A 22,251-nucleotide genomic window follows, 5' to 3' on the forward strand; every position below is an offset into this window, starting at 1 on the left:
TTCCCTGCCAGAAGCCACATGTCTCTTGATCTGGTTACGATGGAACCATTTGAACGCTGGTTCTTTCTGTCCACGGCTTTGCTTGATTTGGTATGCGACAGGAAAGAGTTTGTCCATGATCTCATGCGGTCCAGTCCAGTGTGGAGGAAACTCCTTTGACAGCCGATGAGAGGATGTCTGAGGCGGTTGTATGTTGCAGTAATAACAGACCTTGTCACCCACGTCCAGTTCTTGGTGTGATGCCTTCCAGTTGTAATATGCTTTCCGGCCGTCTGCACTCTTTTGGAGTCGCTGTTGGGCAAAAGCAAATGCGGTTCTCAAATGCCGGTGCGGTTCCTCAAGGTACTGGTGAGTGGTGTAGTTGGTGTCTCCTGGCTGGTATAGCAGGTGTACTTGTATTCCCAGAAGTTTCCAGGTTTGCTGTATAATCTCAGCTGTGAAGTTGGTGCCCTTGTCTGAGTTGACTATCAGTGGCAGCCCGAACTTTGTGAACTGGAATACGACTGTGAGGAAATACTTGTAGCCTCTAGTTGACCTAGGCAGGGGTCCAACCCAGTCACTTTGGAGGTCTGACCAAGGAGATGTGACTCCTCTGCGCTGCAGTGAGGCTCTGTGGTTTGTTTTTGTTGGTTGGAATTGGTAACAAGGAAAGAATCCTTTCACATACTCTGCCAAATCTTGCTGCATGCTGGGCCAGTATGCCACTTGTTCTAGTGTCTCATACGTGGTACTTGTGCCGTGGTGTCTCGTACTTGGTGTGTTGTGAGCATACATTAGCATAACCCCCCTTAGGCACTGTGGCACCACAAGCCTTGGTGCAGTGACGTCATCAGGGCAGTACCCAAGAATGTTGTGCGTCACACACAGCATAGGTTTCACGTTGAGTAGTGCTTTGAGGGTTGGCGTATTGGCCATTTGTGCAGCTGTGATAGGGCGGTTGGAGGGGTCAGAGAGGTGGTGAGGGATAGGGTCAGAGGCATGCATGTCAGCAATGCCCATAGTGGTGATTTGAGGAGCCAGCGTAAGCGGCTGTGAGGTGGTCATTGAAGTGGGCTGAGTCTGTTTGCTGCGGGTTATGGCAGCCACATTAAGAGTGGGTGGGTGGGCAGGTGGATACCATAACTCGCCGTGTAGTGCACCTGCTGTAGCTAGCTGGAAAGTGCGTAGTGATGACCTTAAACCTTGCTCTTGGGTCGGTGTGTTCCCGCAGTTGTTGGCGAGACCTTCTGTGGCCTTTGTGACCTGGCAGTCTGTCTGGCGTGATATTGGTGACTGAGGAGGCAGAGGTTCTCGCACTTGAGCCCAAATTTTTAGATGTTTGAAGTCCAATAGGGGCTCAAAGCGGTCTAGCAGGTCTTTTCCAATAAGGAGAGGGTATGTGTCAAATGGAGAGATGTACACAGGGTGTACTAAGGTCATAGGGCCGATGGTTAGGTGAATGGGAGCTAGTTGTTCTAGTTGTACATCATTTTGGCTGTATGATTGTACGTTCAGCACACAGTTCTTATATTCAAGAGTTTGATTCTGTCTCTTGGCAGCAATCTGAAGTCTGTCGAAAAGCTGGGCTGACATCAGAGTCAGGTCTGCTCCCGTGTCCACCAGGGTTTCTAGCTTCAACACAGCCTCCAAAGTGGTGGTCAGGTAGAGTTTCTTGGCCACCCCCCTTTCAATTAGGTTCCCCAACAGTCTTGGCATTGGGGCTTGCATGGTGATCGGCAAGCAGTCAGGACCGGTCTCACGTGACTCTTCCGGAAGGCAGATCACCAAGACAGCACTCCCAGGTACATCAAGGTCCTGGCTTGAGGCGTGATGCAGGAAATTGGCTGGCTCTGGTGGTTCTGTAATCATCTGCGGTGGTTGCGTGATGTCATCACCTGGTGGTGGGGCCTCTCGTTCTGTGGTCAGCAGAGGATTATTATTGAGTCGGCTGGGAGGATTATGTTGAGGGGACTTTGATTGGGTGTTAGGGTCAGACTGCACGCTTAGTCATGCCTGATCTGACTCATCCTTTTTGTCCCCCCTGTGGTGCCTTTCCTGGAGGAGTTCCTTCAAGACTCTCATAATCTCTGCTGCTTCAGATGTGGTTTCCCAGTTTGGCCCTGCTGGTGATTTAAACCTGGGCTGATCCAGAGAGTGCTGAGAAGGGTTCGGCTGCTGCCAATCTGATCTTGACGCTTGTGTTGCTGAAAATTGGCTCCTTCTGTGTCGTCTCTTTCCTTCCCATGTGGCTTCATCCCTTGGGTTGGGGGGTGGTTGTGACCTGTCCCAGGATCTTTCGGGATGACCAGTTTGGTGTTTGTGTCGGGCACCGTCATGTCCACGCTGCCCCCTGTTGGCTGGAAAGGTTCGTGACCATCTGTTGTCATGGTGGCTTTGCTCGGCGCCCTCTAGAGTGAGTTCTGCACTCTGAGTGGAGACAGGATAGATGGTGTGGGTTTTTGCTGTCTTTTCAGCAACAGCTCTTTGTTTGGCGTAGGCCTTGTGGGCCAAGTCTCTCAGCTGTTGGGTGGACATCGTCCGTGGGCATGCCAGAACCCCCAGATAGTGGCTTACTGTGGGGTGCAGGTTCCGGAGGAACAGGGATCTAAAGTTGAAGTCGTCCTCCATTCCTGGCTCGTTGCGTGCTCCGAAGTAGGCCTGTCGGAGTCTGTTGTAGTAGGCTTGCGTGGTTTCCTGTCTGCCCTGTTTAAGATCCATGGCAGTGATCAGTCCATGCTCTGACTCTGGGTCAGAGAACTCCCTGATTAGCGCTTGCTGCAGTTGCTGATAATCCCCTTTGACGCTCTCTGGCTGTCGGTCCAGGAAACTGCGCACCTCACGGCTAGCAGTGATTCTGAGCAGATAAAGTCTGTCGCGTGTGGTAACGTTAGCCACAGTTTGCAAGTGGAAGTCCACATCATCGAGATATGAGTGGACATCATGGCCTCCTGCAGGGTTGGGAGTGAAAATAGGAATGTTCCTCGCCAGCTTATCCAGTTCTTTGGTTGACACGCCGTGACTGGAATATAATCTTTGAGAGGGTTCCCACCCCCTTGCTGCTGACGGGGGGTTTGGGATGCTGGCAGGTGATGTCCTGTGCACTGGGCTCTCTCCCCCCTTCCCAATCTGTATATTTAGACTGGGAGCCAGTAGTCTGCTGGTTAGGGGAAACTCTGCAAGGTGCATCTCTCTTCTAGGGTCATCGTGCAGTTTATATGAGTGCTTGAGCTCTCTGCGAACTGTGTCAAGTTCATCTTTCAGATAGTCTCTTTGTTGGGACAGAGTACTGACCTCGGCCCGGGCAGTTTGCAGATGGCCCTCACAGGCCCTTGCCCAGGCTTCTCTTTCTTTAAGTTCAGTCTCTGCTCTCATCAGGAGGGTCTTAGCCTCGTTGAGTTCTTCACTCAGCTCCTCTCTGGCGTCCTTTTCCTGCTCTTCCCGGTGTGCTGTGTCCACGCGGAGATCAGTCAAGGCGTTCTGGAGTCTCTCCAATTCCTTCTGTAGTTCTGGGTGCTGCTTGTGAGCTGTCCTGTCCTGAGTCTCCAGCGTTAGTTGCTCCAGTTGTCTTCGAACGAGCGTCAGATTCCTCTGCGCTTTCTCAGCCTGAAGCTTTAGCGCTGCCGTCTCATGTTCCTGGTGGTGGATTGTTGCTTCACTCAGCTTTGCCTGGCCGAGGAGGTTGTGAGCCAGTGACGCGGTGATCTTGGCCAGCTCCTTGTGGCTGTAGTCCTGCGTCAGATCGCGGGCCATCAAGATGCTCAGGTTGTCGTCAATCTGCTCTTGGCTCAGGTTCTACAGGTCCCCGGTGGGTTCATGAAGAAGATTGCTAGTCAGGGCGTTCAGCCAGACTTCTAGACGATCCCAGTGGGCCTCAGGGCTGGATGATCGAGACATGTTGGCTTGCTGGTCAGGCAAGAGAGGGAGAGAAAGGGAGCGAGAGAGAGGGACAGCACAAAACAAAACTAATGCAAGTCCTACCAGTGTTAATGACTGCGCCTATAGTACTTAGATTTGACCGCGTGACAGTCTTAAGACTTTGGCAGCTTGGGTTGTCAATCTATTACTCGGCCTTCTCTGATGATTCTCAAAGGTTTGGTCTCTAGGCAAACAAACAGAAATCAGGTGAAGACAAGCAAACAAATACGCCAAACACAGAGGAGAGGTATAGGATGGAGGGGGAGCACTACCTATAAGTAAACACACAATTGTAGAATATAGAAATCGATTCTAAATTTAAATTCAAACACTGTTTAGACTAAATTTAAATAAATCTAAACAGGAGAGAGAGAGGCTTGACTCAGTAATAACAAGAATCAAGTTAAGAGGCAAAGAGTCAGAATAAGCCTTTCAGGTAAACTGGCAGGCTTAGGCCAACCAACCAAGAAAACCCACCTACTGAGACTGGCCACAAGGTGGCGTGGGTGAGCCCCAAGGGTTAGAACAGAGGGGGTGGAGTTGGGATTTAGGAGTGTTAGACAGGGTGTGGCAGGATTTCTTCGCTGCCTTACACACACTAACAATTAAAAACAGGATTTCTTCGCTGCTTTAAAACAAATACAATTTAGCTGCACCAAAAGGGGTGTGTGGCAGGATTTCTTCGCTGCCTGTTACACACTAAAAATTAAAAACAGGGTTCCTTCGCTGTTTTTACACAAATGCAGTTAGCTGCACAGCAATGTGTGGGCAGGATTTCTTCGCTGCCTTTCACACACTAACAATTAAAAACAGGAATTCTTCGCTGTTTTTACACAAATGCATTTAGGGCTCTCATTTACGAATAAGGCCTATAAAAAAAAAGATGACAAGAGGAACGTCGCTCAAATCAATCTTTATCGCGATGAAGGAAGATTTCTTCGTTCCAACAGGCGATCTGATAATATTAAAATGTACAGCAAAGAGATTTCTTCGTCTTTACAGCACAATTTTAATATTATGAACTAATGGCTGTGTACTTTAACAGACAATGGCTGTTGCAGTACACATATGGAGGTGGTCTTGAACCAACCCATCACGAGAGTGAGTCTTGCCTCACTTTAAGCGTGCATAAAAACACAAAAAGATTGTTACTGAGTTTGCTCACAAAATAAGTTTGAACGTGCCCGCATTCTCCACCATTAAGTAACGAATTAGCTCAAGAGGAAATATCTAGAATTAATTATAACTGGTTATAATTAATAATAAACATTTAGACTAGATTTGGGGATAAACTGTAGCAGAATTAATGTTACAATTACTTGATCTGTCCGTCCACGGAGCAGATAATATAATTATCTATCAATTCTGGGAACGATTACCCCCCCCCCCCCCTTTGCCAGGAAAGGTAGCTTTCCCACTCTGCGTGCTAGCAGTAACTTAGCATGTAGCTTAAAAGGTCAACGTTCAGTGACTCAGCTGTGAGCAGCACACAGAAACAAACGATTGTGAATTTAAAGAATTTAATAAACACAGCTATAGCTAACATACAACAATTAGACAAACATATACATACAGGGTAAAGGAAAGTGATGAAAAGAGAATGGCAGTATTACACATCAATTTACCACAGCCTAATGAGAATCGCCAGAGAATTCTTAAGTTCACCTTAAAAAGGGGTTTAACGTGCATCTAAATAGTTACTTGCATTGGTCCTTATTTCATGCCAAAGAGTCCTGATGCGGTAGGGTCACGATCTTCGATCCTTAGGCCTGGCGCTGGAGGTCCTCCTTGAAGGTAAATTTTGCCAAAGAGTCAAAGTGTTGAAAAGAAGGTGTCTCGGGAGGGAGAAGAGAAGTTCTGAGCATTCGTGCCTGTGTGACGCTCTTTTTGATGCTTTCTGGCACGCCCATCATGTGGCCTGAATGGCCAATCACAAGTGTGGCATTTTGGCGGGAGAAGTTCCCTTTGTCTGGGTTTACGACTGACCGGAATTTTTATGGCTGGCCCAGAGAGAAACTGTATTTCGTTGCAGTTAGAATTTCTACCTTATAGAAATTGTATGATTTATTTTGTGATCACATGGTATGCATCACTGTTTCAGTAGTAAAGAGATGTTCCTTCTGATACCAAGAAAGGGACCATTAGGAAGTAGGAAAGTGGAAATACACTTATACACTTAATTATAGGTAATTAAAGTTTACCTAATGCAAAATAGAAAGTTGTAACTAGTATAATTCATACAAGGGAACGTACACACAACGCGTGCATATACGGGATCCACTTATAATCACATATTCCTAGCACAAGATACAGACAATGCGTTTAAGTGTGTGCGTGATTGTGTATTGCAAAGGTGGGGCCAGGCAGGAGGCCTTTATGGAATGCTTTGAAGCTTGGAACCCCCATGAGCAGTTTGCAGACCCAGTCTGTTTAACGCTACATTTGTGACAGTGGGGGAAGACGGGGCGATCAGGTTGAGGGTCCAGGTTTGTAATTGGTATGTAAATGTCAAAGGTTAAAAGGTTCTTTGAAGATCAACCATCTGTGATCCTATGCAGACGCTACAATTGTGAAGAAACTAATTTTCAGAAGTAGTAATAGCAGGATACAGATACAGAGCGCTGTTTGGTTTTCATCATGACTCAACCAACCTACATTTTTTCATAAATCACCATTAAAAAGTGCTAAGTCAGATAGCCAGAAAACCACTTCCAAAATAATTTAAACAGGAATTTTCAGATCATACTGAACACAACTTTATTGTCCTTGTTATGTCTTGGCACTAGAATATGTCTGAAGCTTCTTCATTATCTTCTTCATGTCAAGAGAAGTGATATAATGTGATTGAAAGTTTAATAGCAAGATGGCACATACTAATAAGTGTCATGTGTTTGCTAATAAAATTAATGAAGAAGTCAGTATGCCTATGACACACATTGCAAAAACTGAAATAGTTACACATACTGTAAAACTGAGGAGAATATAGAGTAAAAAAAAAATTCTTATTAAACACCTGTAAATTATTATTGCAGTTACATGTAAATATTGTACGTAAAAAGGTACCAATGTTACAGAGAAATCCAAAATTAAGAGAAAGGAGGAAAGATAGACAAAAAGAGAGAAAAAGCTAGGAAGACAGAAAAAGAAGGCAAAGACTCAGGAGCTGGCAGGCCCAGTTCCCGATGGAAATAGAAAATGGAAGTCCCCAAAATCCACAAGTGAACATTCTTTATACGTTTGACTCACAGGAAGTTGCTACAGACCAATCAGAATTTGTTGTTTCTGTCGTCACGCCCTCAGAGTCTTGCGTCTGGGGCAGACAAAGGTAGGGCGGGGTATCGCAAAAACCCATGGCTGGCAAAGATATGGAAAATGGAGGTGTTGAACCTCTACGCAAAACAAAGGAGCAGCAACATCATGGCCCTGCGACGTCCCATATTACAATACTTTCTAGTTAGCTCATCAACTCAGACACTTTTCAATCCACTTTTTTTAAAAGTATGCATAATAAGAAAATATAAATATAATAACATCTGAGAAAATAAATTCAATGCTCTTCCACAAAAACATAAAATAATGAACATAATCACAATTAAATGCAAATTTAGTATGTTCACACATCCAATTGTGGCCAAAAGTTTTGAGAATGACACAGATAATGATTTTCATAAAGTTTGATGCTTCAGTTTTTATTATGGCAATTTGCATATTCTCAAGAAAGACTGATCAGATGTAGTGTAAGTGAAGTGATTTTATTGTGTACACACCATGTGCTGTGCTGTGTTTCACAATGACAATCACCCTTAGTGAGCAGTGGTCAGCCATGAAAGGAACCCAGGGAGCAGTGCCGGGACTTGAACCGGCAACCTTATGATTATGGGTCTGTTTTTGTCACGATGGACATGGCGAGGAAGAAGACAGGCATTTAATACATAGTAATAGACAGGACAAAGGGAACATCACCAAACAATGACCTGATGGCAAACAGACACGAACAGGGCAGCTTTATTCAATTATACACAGGTGATAACAATCAGGAAACATAATAACACAGGACCAACATGAAACTCCGGAATGAACTCCGGACCCAGATTTGCCCCTGCTGGACCGGTTCATGAGATTAGCCTCCCTCCTAGGTACAACTCCTGAGGAGTCACCCAAAACGGTCCATGAAAGGGGGAGGAAATCCATAAGGACGAGTGGGGCTGTCTTGCACTGACAGCTTCAGGCCCGGACCAAAGCACGGCCCATCCGTGGGGGAACTGTGCGACGGGTCTCCTTGACCGCACGTTAGCTTTCGTAGGCCGTCGAGTTCTGGGCCGCACGAATTAGTCGGTACTCCCCACCTCCAAAATTGCCAGGGGGGACATGGACAGCATGACAGACTCTTGGCGGCCTACGAAAGCTACTGTGTGGTCGAGAAAGTATGTCACACTGTCCAGGAGACCCATTTAGGTGCTCCCGGCAATAACTGAGACGAGGAGAGCGGCAGACTTCCCAACGGGGCGTGCCGGAGAATGACCAGAGTGGTGGCCGCTGTGAACGGTGGACAGGGTGCCAGTCCAGAGATGAGCCGTGCTTTTGCCTGGGCCTGAAGCCGTCAGTGTAGGACAGTGGCCACTCATCTTTATGGACTTTCTCCCCCCTTTCATGGAATGTTTTGGGTGGCACGGTGGGAGTAGTGCCTAGGAGGGAGGGTACTGTCATTGTTGGTCCTATGTTATTATGTTTCCTGATTGATATCACCTGTGTATAATTGTATAAAGCTATCCTGTTCATGTCTGTTAGCCATCCAGTCATTGTTTGGTGATGTACACCTTGTCCTGTCTACTATGTATTAAACCCCTGTCTTGTGACATCGTGCATATGCATTAGTGCTGCACGATTAATCTAATCGCAATCGTAATCGCGATGTCAGTCTGTGCGATTACATGAACGCAAAAAAATGCGATTTAAATGATTAGTACATGGATTGGATCGGCAACATATCTGATCCATTCTCTCATCCTTAAAGTTTGCGAGCTGACTAAAGTCTCACTTCAGTCGGATGTCACGTGTTTGGTCACATGACTTTCGATTCGGAGACATATGGTTAGACGCCGCATGACGCGCTGCATCGTACGTCAACGTCGCCGCCATATTGCGATAGGCTCTGCTGTGGAGTGAAGGATATACATGTCTATGGAGAGAAGTGCATAAATGCCTCACTCTTGTGCTGCTTGGGGCTGTACAAACCGCTGTACACTCCAAACCAGATCCCGGGGGATTACATTTCATAAGTTGGACAATTGTTTTGAATATATTTGGCCATTATAAAATCCCGTTTTATAAGTCTTAACCTTAGCTAAGCTAGGCTAAGCTAGCGAAGCTATGCATTCCTGTGTTCAAGTCAGCCTCCAAACAGCGTTTTGGCTAAACGTAGGCATGAAATATTTAGACTGTTCTTAGCTGTTTAGTTAACTTTTCTCAAACTTTGAAGGTTTCCTAAAGAAATTCACCTCAGTTTACAAATCTTAACCTTAGCTAAGCTAGCAAAGCTATGCATCCCTGTGTTCAAGTCAGCCTCCAAACAACATTTCGGTTAAACGTAAGAACTATAATACGGGATTTTATAATGGCCAAGTATAATCAAAACAGTTGTTTGGCCTTACCAGGGTTTGTCGTTCGACAGTAATGAGTTTTTTGTGATTTATTTATATTTGTAGAAAATTGCATTTTGAAAGCACTGGGCATTTCAGGTTGTTATAAGTAGTTTGTATGTTTCACTTTGAAATTAAACATTTCACTATTAGTATGTGACTTTTCATTGATATACAAGCGTCCTTTATCATATCGCAATCGCATATCGATCTCAATATTCAATATTGATTCAATATTGATCTCAATAATCGCAATGTGTCTTTTTCCCCAAATCGTGCAGCCCTAGTATGCATCCTTCTTCCTCGCCATGTCCAGCCATCGTGACAGATTCCAACTGGACCAACCACTGCTAACCACTTTGAATTTCAAAGTTCCTTTGAAAGGCAGTCCCGCCAGCGCAGTCAGTTGCTGGTTGCCGACCTCCCGTCGCCCTGTTCCACCAGCTTACCCCTACATCGCCATCTGCCTCCTTGCTGTTGTCGCACCGCTGGGAGTGATGTGGGTCTCCACAGACCACACGACGATCCTGGACAGGTGTGATGGGTGGAGCCATCCCGGGCCTGGACCGCCCACCAATTCACGTCATTGCCGCTTTAGTGGTCCGTGTCCTCCCACCGATGGTTCTGCTTTTACCCCGCCCGGCTTTTGTGGCGCTCCGTCTCTGCACTTTTGGGGGCAGGGACTGCATTCTGTCATGACCGCGAGCTGACGGGGGAGAGAAGTGCAGAGGCGGGATTTATTACAGAAAACACAAATAAATGCGGTGGCCAAAAATGGGAAATCTTAACAGAGGAAAACACAAACTTGCCCGCAGGCATGTGGCGATTGCCAGAACTTAAAGTACACACGTTCACCAAAGTTCACAAAAATGCAGTACCTGCCGAGGGGTGGAAATCACTGGCTTTTTAAAAGCAGTCCTGATTGGCTACACCTGGCAACATAAGCTGTGGCCAATCCTTGCATTGCCAGGGTGAATTGCAGAGGTCTTGAAAAAAACAAATATTGAATGTTTGCATAAAAGATTGATGTAATTGTTTGCCACTTATAAAATGTGTGTAATTATACTTCAATAAACCACAGAAACAACTGTCAAAAATATCTAAAATCAATGAAGCAGAAAACTGAAAACCAGTATTTGTGTAATTCTCAAAACTTTTGGCCAAGACTGTACATCAGAGGGAAAAACCTCACCTAAATGTATTCATATTACAGTGCAGCTGTCTGTTGAACGAATAATACATTTTACGCCTGCATTTAACATTTATCAAGCTTTGTTTCAGCTTTGTTTACTCCATATTGTAAATGTTATGTTTAAATCTCAGAATTTGCAAAAATATATCAATTATCAATCAATTTAAGTGAAGTGAAGTGATTGTCACTGATTGAAGGTCACACCAACTTCTTTTTTCTAATACTTTTTTAATAATTCATATTTAAAAATGCTTGTTAAAAGGATGGATAGCATATGTATGTATATGGGACAGAGCATTGTATGTAAAGGCTTTTTACTTCCTGTGATTCCAGATCAACAGTTTGCCTGAAAATGTTCATTGGCTAAATCAATTGGATCAATAAATAGCTTTTTAAAAAACACTTACAGTGGTAATTTTAGGTTACATATTAAAAAAAGTGTATCATATTTTTTATTGAAAGCAGCAGACGTGGTTTAAGTTGGATGTTGGGTGGAGCTGGAGGCTTACAGCAATTCTGAACCATTTACAGTCAGGAAATTGTATTTCCCCCTTTCCAGCAGGCATGCGTCTCTTTATTTGGTATCTGTCTGATAAAGTCTCTACAGAGCCTGTGGCTGAATTGTTTAGAACAGGAAGTCAGTGCAATCGACTTTTTACTGCCATGTGTGATCACCTTTCTGGGTTCCTCAAGCCCCTGTACCCCCCATTGCCAGTGATTTAATCAACTTGATTCAGTGCAATAATATATTACACCAAACACACTCATATTTTCTCTGTTTCTGCCATGCAATCTCTCTCTCTCTCATTTTCACTGAGACACAAAATAATGTTTTTCTGAGACTCCACACACTCATTATATGAGTTTGTAATTCTCTCCTGGCCTTATATTAGCTCATATGAGGTTGGTGAACCTCTTGCTCCCTCTGACTGTGTTCGGTGTGTGTTCTCTGGGGAGCTGGAAGATTCTCCTCTTTACCAGCCCTTAACCACGTGTCTCTGCTTGCAGCTTTGTGGTTTGTTGATGCCATCACTCTCATCATAAGCGGTTTAGGTTCCCAAAGCCAGGCGCCAAGCTGTCTGTCACTGTTACCAAGCAACACAATCGTCTCTGGTGAGATTTCACCCCACCTCGTCTCTCCCTCATAGCTACAGTGCTGCATTCGCCAGACAGACCTGTCACACGGTACACGCCCATGCTGGCTGGATCTGAGCAGAGTATGGCAGCATACGCACTAGAGCATTATAAAGCTGTCCTGATATGTGTGGTCTCCACTCTCTAGTGATCCAGCAAAGCCATAGATGCGAGAATCGGTCATTTCACAGGTGGCGCTGGGATTTGATATTGAAGTATCATATTTTTTTTCACTTTCAGAAATATCATACTCTTGTGACCTTTATCTATGGGCTCAGTATGTGACAGGATGGGAGGATTTGTGATAAATAAAGGGGAAAAATAACTCACCGTTGTCCTGGGATATGCTTCCTAAAAAAACAATAAATACTTTAAAACATAATAAAGTTTTAAAACACAAGCGGGAGAGCTATACCATGAGATGTGGTCCCTATGCATGGCAACAGCAGTGTCTACTTCAACACATACAAGATTAAGCTACAGGGTTAGTGTTTCTTATAAAGAGTTTTCTGTTAGTGGATTTTGCTCATAATTGGAGAGGCCTTCAGTTCTGTATAAGCAACCTCAGCAAACCAATGTAAGCAAAACCACAAGTACAATTTATCCTATTGTTCCAGTGTTTAACTGCAATTTTTTAGCAGTGACCACAAAAATGTACAATGAAAAAAAATTTCAGAATCAGCTTTTTGTTGTTACTTAGCAGCTTTGTAAATCATGTTGGGTAAGCCTAATTTTGTCCTTGTTGAAATGACCGAGGGAAAAGGAAAGTCCATGTAAATGAGTTTGTGAAGGGAGAATGATCACTTAAATTAAGTTGATGTAAGGTGTTGGGTCTTGTAGCACTTTACTCTCAAGACATTTGAAAATTCCATCTATTCTATTGATGCCTTACGCAAATCCCATTGCTAAATTTGTATGTACAAATGTTCACCACAAGATGCTGCCACAAACCGTGTTTTACTATGATACTAAGAATAAATAATTACAGTTGAAGAACATTTGAAAATTCCATCTATTCTATTGATGCCTTACGCAAATCCCATTGCTAAATTTGTATGTACAAATGTTCACCACAAGATGCTGCTACAAACCGTGTTTTACTATGATACTAAGAATAAATAATTACAGTTGAAGGTATCAATTAAATCAGTAATTGCGTTTCAAAATTAGGGATGCACTGAAACTATTATATTTTTGACTGCATCTACTCTCATAAAATACATGCCCTTAGAAAACATATCTTCTGCGCACTCTGCATTTTCTTGACCTTTTGACCTCTGTACGTTGTGATAAATATGACATGCAAAGCGACATGTGCACCAATGTGGCATTTTTGTGAACTTCTTTTTGGATCTGGCAACTGATGCGTTTTGAGTTCTGGCAATCGGCACACGCCTGCAGGCTAGTTTTCGTTCCCCGTTATTTCCCCATTTTCAGCCATCGCATTGTGTTTATTTGTGTTTTTAAATAAATCCTTTTTTTCCCTTATGTCCCACTTTCTTCCTCGCCGATGTGACAGCCGCGATTTGTCTGAAACAAGATTTAAGCCATGTGCTGGTCACAGTTTTTGCTTGTCATCATCATTTGTTGGTGCATCACTATACAAAATAGATTTGCGTCTATTGAAATGCCGGGGTGAAAATAAAGCCCATATGAAAAAATGCTTTTTATTAAGGATTAATATGTAATATTAAAATAACTACTCAAATACGGAGGCACAGTTTAGTATTGCGAGACAACATTAGAATTTTCCACAGTCAGAAAATCACTGGGATCTTATTAGGTTTAAAGAGTGTGTTTGAGTGAAAGGAAATATTATTTTTTTATAATTCCCATTCATTTATATGCTGTTTGCATGTAAAATATCACCAATCACACAGCACAGCAGTTCAACATTATGTAAAGACTGTTTTGAAGAATCCTCTAGAATGTGGAAAAAAGTATTATGCTCTCTTTTTCTGTATTCTGGACAGAAGAAATGTGCCTTTGAAAATATAAAAATGATTTGTCAATGTACTAAATGTTGTAGGCTACAGTTATTGACAACCTTAACTGTGGAAATGATATAGAGGTTATGTTATGGTTTATTCTCTCCTGTCTGCCCAGACGTTCAGTATAGCTTGTGAAAAAATAAAAAATCTCACACACCAACACATTCCTTTCTACGTGTTACTCACCAAAATATTTATCTCTAAAGGAAATAGTACAATATTTACTGTGGTAAATATTATCACATATATTATCAATAATTACTCCAGCATTTTAAGCAGTAAAGTCACAAATTTACATACTTGCATACAGTGCACTAATAACCTTTGAAATGTGTTCTTGCAGGTCCATTGCTAAAATGCTGGTTTGTTCAATAACTAATAATGCTAATAATTGTTTTACTGACACATATGATTTTCCTGCAAGCATCCTATTATTGCTTTGAAAGAGGTCTTTTTTTTTTGGTTTTTCTTTTGGAAGAAAAATTAACATAATGATAATAAGGAGTGGCTTCCGTCTGGCCACTATCATATAGGCCTGTTTGGTGGTTTGCTGCACAGATGGCGGGCCTTCTAGAAGGTTCTCATCTGTCCACAGAGGACCTCTGGAGCGCTGACAGAGAGATCATTGGATTTTTGGTCATCACCCTGACTAAAGCCCTTCTCCCACGATCACTTAGTTTAGGTGGTCATCCATCTCTATCCTGGTGGTTTTGAACTTTGTTCACTTATGGATGATTGAGGCCACTGTGCTCATTGGGACCTTCAAAAGAATCAGAAAATTTTCTGTAACTTTTTCCATATTTGTGCCTCAAGTCAATCCTGTTTTTGAGGTCTACAGACAATTCCTTTGAAGATTGGTTTGTGCTCTGACATGAAATGTCAACTGTGGGACCTTCTATAGACAAGTGTTTGCTTTTCCAAATGTCCATGTCCAATCAACTGTTTTTTTTTTCCCACATATGGACTCCAAATAAGCTGCAGAAACATCTCAAGGATGATCAGGGGAAACAGGAGGCATCTGAGCTCAATTTTGAGCTTCATAGCAAAGGGTGTGAATACTTATGTACATGTGCATTCTCATCTTTTTTTGAGGGTGTCTGATAAATGCTGTAAATGTTATTTTTTTTAGTTTTAATACATTTGCCAAAACCTCATGTAAACCTTTTTCTTTTATGAATTTGTGGTGTTTCGTGTAGTTTTTCCCTTTGGCTTGAATTGTTGTAAGGGTCTCTCTGACATGCATAAAGTCGAAATGAATGGATTTTTTCTAAGAGATCCCATGTGGCAGGTAGAACATCACACATGCAGATTTCTTCTCTGATTTACCTGTATGTTCCAATTTGACCAGTTTTATCTCGTTGGCGGAGCTGTGAAGTAATTGGCAGCCAATCGGATTAGCACGGGGCACTGTATTACCCTGCTTATTGTTGTATGGAAGTCTGACTGACAGTGTGCAAATCCTCAGAAAATGAAAATACATATTTCATAAATGAGTGGTGTAAGGTGGTGGTGATTTGACTGGGACTGTTTATGTTTTTTTACTGATGATAGAATTATACATATCTTACATGAAAACTGTTTTCTGAGAGAGCAAAAGGAATGAACAGCCATTTTACCTCTATCTTTTACCTTTGTATGAAAGTTTCACAGTAGATCATCAGTGAGGCCAGCTGAAATTCCAATTAAATCTATATGGATTACGTGCTGCAGTTCAAAGAATGGGAAATGTCTGAGTAAAATTATATGATGTATAATGTCTGGGCAAGTAGCCAGTTCACAATCATTATTTTAGAGAAGGGTAGAAGAGGTGTTGAAACTGTTTTTTTGTGCTCCTGCATCTTTACATCCCCTGAGCCACCACACTTTTACACTTTTATACCATTTCTTTCTAACACTTTCTTTAGTGTTTTCATTCTCATCAAACTCGTGCCATTACAGTAAGCAGTGTGGGAGGTGCAGGGTGTTCTGTGCTACTCCTGCTGTCATAGTTTTCTGTCCTTGAGATTACAAGAGTCTCTCTTTGCCTTCATCTGACCTTTTCTGAACCCCCCCTCTCTCACATTCAATTAACACGACAGTTTTGTTCCTTAATATCATCCTTAATTCTTATGATGCCACATGCTTTTGTGGCATCACAAGTGCATTTGTTTGAGTGCAGGTTTTGGAATGTGAAATATGGACATGAGCGAGTTCCTCCAAGTAGGCTGTTAATGTGATCAGTCTCGTGTCTGTTGCAGACATAGCAGTGACAAGTGACATCACTTTAAAATTAAAAGAGCTGTATTGACAGCAGGGGCAGTTGGGGCACAGGAAAGTGAAAGGGATTATATTTACGTTGGATGTCACAGTAGATTGCTTTTGTGAAATTAAGGGTGTCAGAGGACAGACTGCTAGTAACCACTAGCAGTAAGCAAATGCTAATGCTTTTAGTTTCCCCATGGTGAGAGTCCAGCCAATGTCCATGATAATTTAAAATCCTGCTGGGGTCACGCAAGGAATTATGAAATCTGCCCCCACCAGGATGATGCACCAATGAGACACATGGCTAATAAAGTTCACAATGAGACTCCTTTTGCTGATCTGTGTCAGCAGTAAACCTGAGCTTCAGGATTCTTATTGGTGTGTCAACTCATGCATGAGTTCTGCTGTGTCCCACAACATGGGATGTGACTGAGTGGACTATATTAAATACCAACAGGTTTGGTCAGTAATGAGTTGTAATGTAATTTTTTTAATCCATTACAGTTTCTGTAGGAAAAGCTTCAATTACATCAATTACATTTAATTAATTATTGAAAGGTTCATGATTACAATTTTCATTACAACTTAATATTGTACACAAAACCTCACCAATATGTTTAAAAATAGTGGTGTATCATGGGAGTGGTATTTGTGTTAACTAATGAAGGCTCGGTGACAAAAATCCCTGAGAGTTGGATGTTTTTTGTTGAATGTGACAGAAAATGACAGAAAAAGAACACACATATAAATATTAGTTTTATCTATAGACCTTCAAAATTGTATTGTGTTGACCCTTGCGCACTGTGATGCTTTGTCACATGATCAATACATTGGAGTAGATCTGAAACTAAGGTGGAGGAAAGGATGATTGTAGCAGTGATTTATTCTGTATGTTGATAATATAGTTGAATTTTATCACTTATAATCTTACTGCGACACCACAAGGAAGGATCTATGCTGCTAAAAAATACTGAACAGGCCTGCCAGATTTGTTTTGACAGTGAACAGGTGCTGATTTACCAGGATGGTGGTGGTGAAGAACGGAAGACCCCTGACCAACCACTGACCAAATTAATCACATTATTCAATGTTTCAGAATTTAAGAATATTTATTTATAATTTATACAAGTAATCAAATGTAATTTCAAATGTAGTTTCATTACTTTAATATAGTAATTGAAACAGTACTATTACATTTCAAATAACTATTTACATTTAAAGTAATTTTTCCAACTATCATGTTTCCATGTCTAGGGGAAAGAGACAGTGACAAACGGTGTTCGACTGTTCTAGTTCGAGCTCACTAACTCGGACAGACACCATGAAGAGAGGGTTCAGTGATCAGTATGGCTTTATTCCATGAGTAACATGTACAGCAAACAGTAATTAACGTAAAGAAGAACTACAGGACAGCAGGATAACAAGATGATAGCCGTTTCCCCCTCCTTTCTCCTTTGAACGTTCACGCTGATCATGCAGCCAACCATGTCCGTGGGTGGGGCCACAACTCCACAAATGCCGGAAGGACACGTTCTGCACGTGAAAGTCCTGCAGACAAACCGAAGACAAACAAACAGACCAACCCGCAGGGCATGGGTCGAAACACCAACACATGCTTTGTTTTGCATAGACATCAAAGACCACAGCAAGTAGCTTGATTTGACATTGCTCCCACTGCACAAAAGACACATTGCTTATTGACATTTATTTTTTAGTTTCCTGTTTCAGTAGTGTAGATTTGTACAATTTGCCTTGTATTTGTTGTTGTATATGTAGGTTTAGTTCAATGTAGAGCAAAAGTCATTAGTAACCTTTCTTCTTTCTTTGACTAAACAGACCCTTTTTTGGCTCGTCATTTTGCAAATTTTCAAATTGACCACAAGTGAGTGCACTTGGAGCTGGATGCTCACCAAGGGTAAACATCATGTAGAAGATCCAACTGAAAGTGACTGGACACCCATCTGCTCAGACCTGTGGTGTGTGGCCATGTGTGTCTCTCTCTGTGGCCTTGTCCATGAGTGGCTGACCAAATTAGCTGGCTAACCATTGTGGCTGCACTTTTCCCCATGAATAAACTACACCTGGGGCAATCCTAGGAGACAGGCTTTGGTGTTACATCAAAACAGGCTTTATTATGATTCTGAGCAAGAGCGAAGGAGACAAAGAAAGCAAAAAAAAAAGTTTGTCCAATTTGTGATGACATCGCAGTTATCTCAGCATGTTGCGTTTTGCCTATAAACATGAAGATTAGTGGCTTTTGCTAATGACGCTGAACTTTGTGTTGACATCTGATATCAACTGTTGTGTTTACTCCACCTCAAGCTATCTTTTAATTCAATCAAATAAGCTCTAATCTGTCAGTCTGCTTACCTTGTTTATTGCCCATGTTGAAAAGATCCCGTCATTTTTTATACGAATACAAATCATTTTCATTGCCGAACTCATTTAAACACATCAGTGATTAATGCATTAGGACTTTGCTTGGAGTCACTGTGATTTGTCAGTTAGGGCTGATCCTCTGATGCTGTAAATGCAGCCTTGTTCCAATTTCAATTAGCAACACATTTCAGGGTAAATATCTACAAGTGCTGTTCTACAGATATTGAAATTTCAGTTTTGTGTGGATGAACCTCAGTCACCAATGAGACATGCCTGGGAGCGGCATGAGTCGTCCTCTGGAAATGACCTCAGAATTGAACTCAAATACACTTTCTGCTGAGTCACCATACACAGCAGGCCATGAACACTACTCACAGCAGTACTGTTCTCCAGTGAGATGCCCTCATGCAGCATGTCTTTAGTTCCATATATCTGCATATTTTTCATTCATTTTCTGGCAGTGTATTTTTGAGCTGGAAGTGTGTGGAGGTGTGACTATAACATGAAAAACTGATGAGAAAATAATGCTAGACATAAAAACAGTGTATGTGATCTTCTTTCATTTGAATTTAATGTCTTCTCTATGCACCTTTCTTAATTGCCATATGTGTGTGTGTGGGGGGGTGGGTGGGTGTATGTGTATTAAGGTGTCTCTAACTGTCAGATACCCAGGTGAGGTGTCATTCTACTGGTCCCAATTAGTAGGTGTGCTTGTGACATGCAGTGCAGACCAGAGAAAGAAATATGATGTTAATTGATGTCTCTGTACTTTCTGCTTCAAGCAGTGGTATGTGTTGGACTACTTTGGATCTAATTTTTTCCTCTCTTTATCTCTCTGCAGGTGATTCATCACAAGTCAGTAAGTCAACATTTTACTCTTTCTGCTGTTTCACTCTGGTTTGTATCTCCTGTTTAATTTTCTGAGAGGGTTATTTGTCTTTTTGATAATAATGTGCAAAAAAGAATTATATATATATATATATATATATAGAATGAATGAAAACATGAATGTGATATCACATAGTAATCACTATTCTTGATGGCACAAAATTACATTTCCCTTTATTCAATCCCCAGTCAGAAAAAATGAAATTGTTTCAGTCCTTACGCCCCCACTTAGCAGTGGAGTCAGGTCAGAATACTCTGCAATTACAATTTGTTTATTGAGAAATCAACTTGCCCTTCCATTCACCTCACTGAAAATAAATCATTTACTTCGTCCACCCCCCCACCACAGACACACACACACACACACACACACCATCTAAGAGTCACACAGTGTGGCCATTTAGTCTATAGCTCACAAAGCAAGGGACTTGACTTTATTGGTTTCAATCAATCATGTTCTGGTTTAAGGGTGAAAATCTGAAAGCAGTAAGCACAGAAGAATGAAATGAAGACATATGAGAAATTATTGTAGTGAAAATTCAAATAATCTAGAGTGAGAGAAAATTACTTTGTGACCATAATATAATTGTGCACTCATACCCTTTCTGTCTTGAAAACAAGGTGCCATAGCATAGTTGCTCTGGCCTCTGCACTGTTTCTGACAGGAGAGGACTCAACCTTCTGTGTATTGCTGATGCTGAAGGGCAGGTTTGGTATATCCACCCAGTTGCCACTGTATTGAATAAGATTTTCTTCATGCTTCAAATGAATTATGAGCAATGCTACTAAAACTGCTTCCCTGGTCCTGCTCCTATCCAAGCCTTTAAGTAGGAAAAGCATGCTTTTGTCTTGTGACCCTCAGAGTACTTGGGTGAAAGCCCTGTTTTAGTCACAACTTTACTCATTTGTCGTTGTGGAATGCCAGATTATACATGTTTCTTTTCTAGTCTTCCTAAAGATAGGCTTCAGGCTTTTGCTTGAACTGGGAAGTAAAATTGTTGTCAAGACAAGCAGGAAAAGAATGCATTTACATTGCCTGCTGAAAGTTTTCATAGTTCTTAATCATTGCTGTTACAGCCTTATTCCAAAATGGATTAAAATAATGTTACCTGGTATAGGTTACCAGTTAATGTTATTTTGCACACTACACCAGATAGTAACAAAGTGTAAAAAGTTTGCTTGAAACTTTACATTATTTGTTTCTACAAGCTTTAACCCCTTTTTTGGGCAGTTCTTTTTTGTAAAACTAAAACCTCTCAAGTTCCAAGTTCTGTTGGGTTCAATCGTTGTTTCTTCAGACCATATAATTTTCTTCGTCATGACCTGCGTCATGCAGTGTAGGTTAAGGAATGAGACTCAGGAGCATGACATTGTGAGAATAAAGTATAATTAATAAACGGATAACTGGCATGATGGCTGAACAAATAAAAGAACGCAAACACAAAGGTAAACTTAACAAGGCAATTTCACCGTAAACCCCCTTACACCTGTTCGGTCTTAAGGACTGCAAATCAGTTCAATGGTGCCACCTGCTGTCTCCAGGGGCATTCGTGGCATCACAATCTGAGAGTTCTTCAGGTGCCTTTTAGCAAACACCAGGCAGACTGTCATATGTTCATATGAGCATCCTAGAATTTGGCTTGCAGTTGTTTAGGGGGGTTGTTTTACGAAAGTCATTTATGTAAATAAGGACTGCTTGACATCAGAAATGTTTCTTGTGATGAATCCCACACTAAAAAGACAAAGAAACAGTACAAATTACACATTGAAACATTTATCATATCTTAATTTACTCTAGCACAATTATCACAATTCTAATTTTTATTTTTAGGAAGCGCTTTAGTTTAAGTTTTAGGCAGGGGAAAAGATCTGGCAAAATGTGGAGATGATTAAATGTGTTATTGCCAGTGGAAGGTGTTTACCACAAATAGTAGCATGACAAATTGAAAAGGATGAGGGTGCAGTGAGATCTGTGGAGTCTGGAATATAACCTGTACTTCAAGGGGTATAAAATCAATATGGAAATGGACTAAAATGGTGAATCTGTGAAGGAATAAGGGAAAACTAGCCCATGTTTTCTGAACTGAAATCTAAAATGTTTGGACATGTAGCGCTTCTGGTTGTCAAACCAAATCCAGTTGTGAAATTGTCTGACAGCTTGAGGTTGTGGAGGCTGTTCAACATTTTTCACAGCTTCCTGGGCTTGCTTCTGCTAAAAGTGATTGAGGGTCCAATCAAAGATGGGTGACAAGGAAGATCCCAACCCCTTACTTAACCTGAAGTTATGAGAGGTCTTTTCTGATATATTATAAATAAGCATGGGCGAGTCAGGAAGATAATCTCAACACTCATAAATTTCTCATGTACTAAACGATACTACTAACTAAGCCAGATAAATGGCTGAAGTGGTTTCCTGTCGAAAGGGAAACAGGGGAATTTCAAGAAACAATTCAACCCCGCCCCCTTAACCACCCAGTTCTCCTTGTATATCTCTCTGGTCACCTTGTTTAATTGTAGTTGAAAAGAACAAGATAAAACAGAGTGAGGAAAGAGATGGGGGACAAGACCTCATTTTCTTCTGCTTTCAAGTCAGACCATGTAAGGTTTTTTTTTTTTTGTGCATGTTCACATGATAGAAGGCTTTCATGAAAGTAGGCAGAAGCATCAGTGTGTGTAATTTTATTAGATTGAGTTCCTCAGGTGGCAGCACAAGAGGAGGAGGGCTAGGACTGGGGACTGGGAAATCCGTCTCAAAGCCTGAGCACAGATGGTAGAAAAGCTCTATGACATGAGAAAAGAAGTAGTCTCATAAGAGATGAGTACACACCAACTGAATCTTTCCTTTAATAATTTTACTAAATATTTTTTGTAAATTAACATTTTAAATCTCACA

General features: G+C 41.7%; 1 protein-coding gene across 1 annotated transcript in view; it reads left to right on the forward strand.

Moving 5' to 3' along the window:
* LOC114786953 (neurexin-2-like) overlaps positions 1-22,251 on the forward strand; it is a 384,882-nt gene that overhangs the window by 171,972 nt on the left and 190,659 nt on the right. The window contains exon 5 of the mRNA XM_028974592.1: positions 19,312-19,329. Within this exon, the coding sequence (XP_028830425.1) occupies positions 19,312-19,329 (18 nt within the window). The remainder of the gene's footprint in view (positions 1-19,311; positions 19,330-22,251) is intronic.

The sequence above is a fragment of the Denticeps clupeoides genome, chromosome 1 (genome assembly GCF_900700375.1).
Source record: "Denticeps clupeoides chromosome 1, fDenClu1.1, whole genome shotgun sequence".
NCBI lineage: Eukaryota > Metazoa > Chordata > Actinopteri > Clupeiformes > Denticipitidae > Denticeps > Denticeps clupeoides.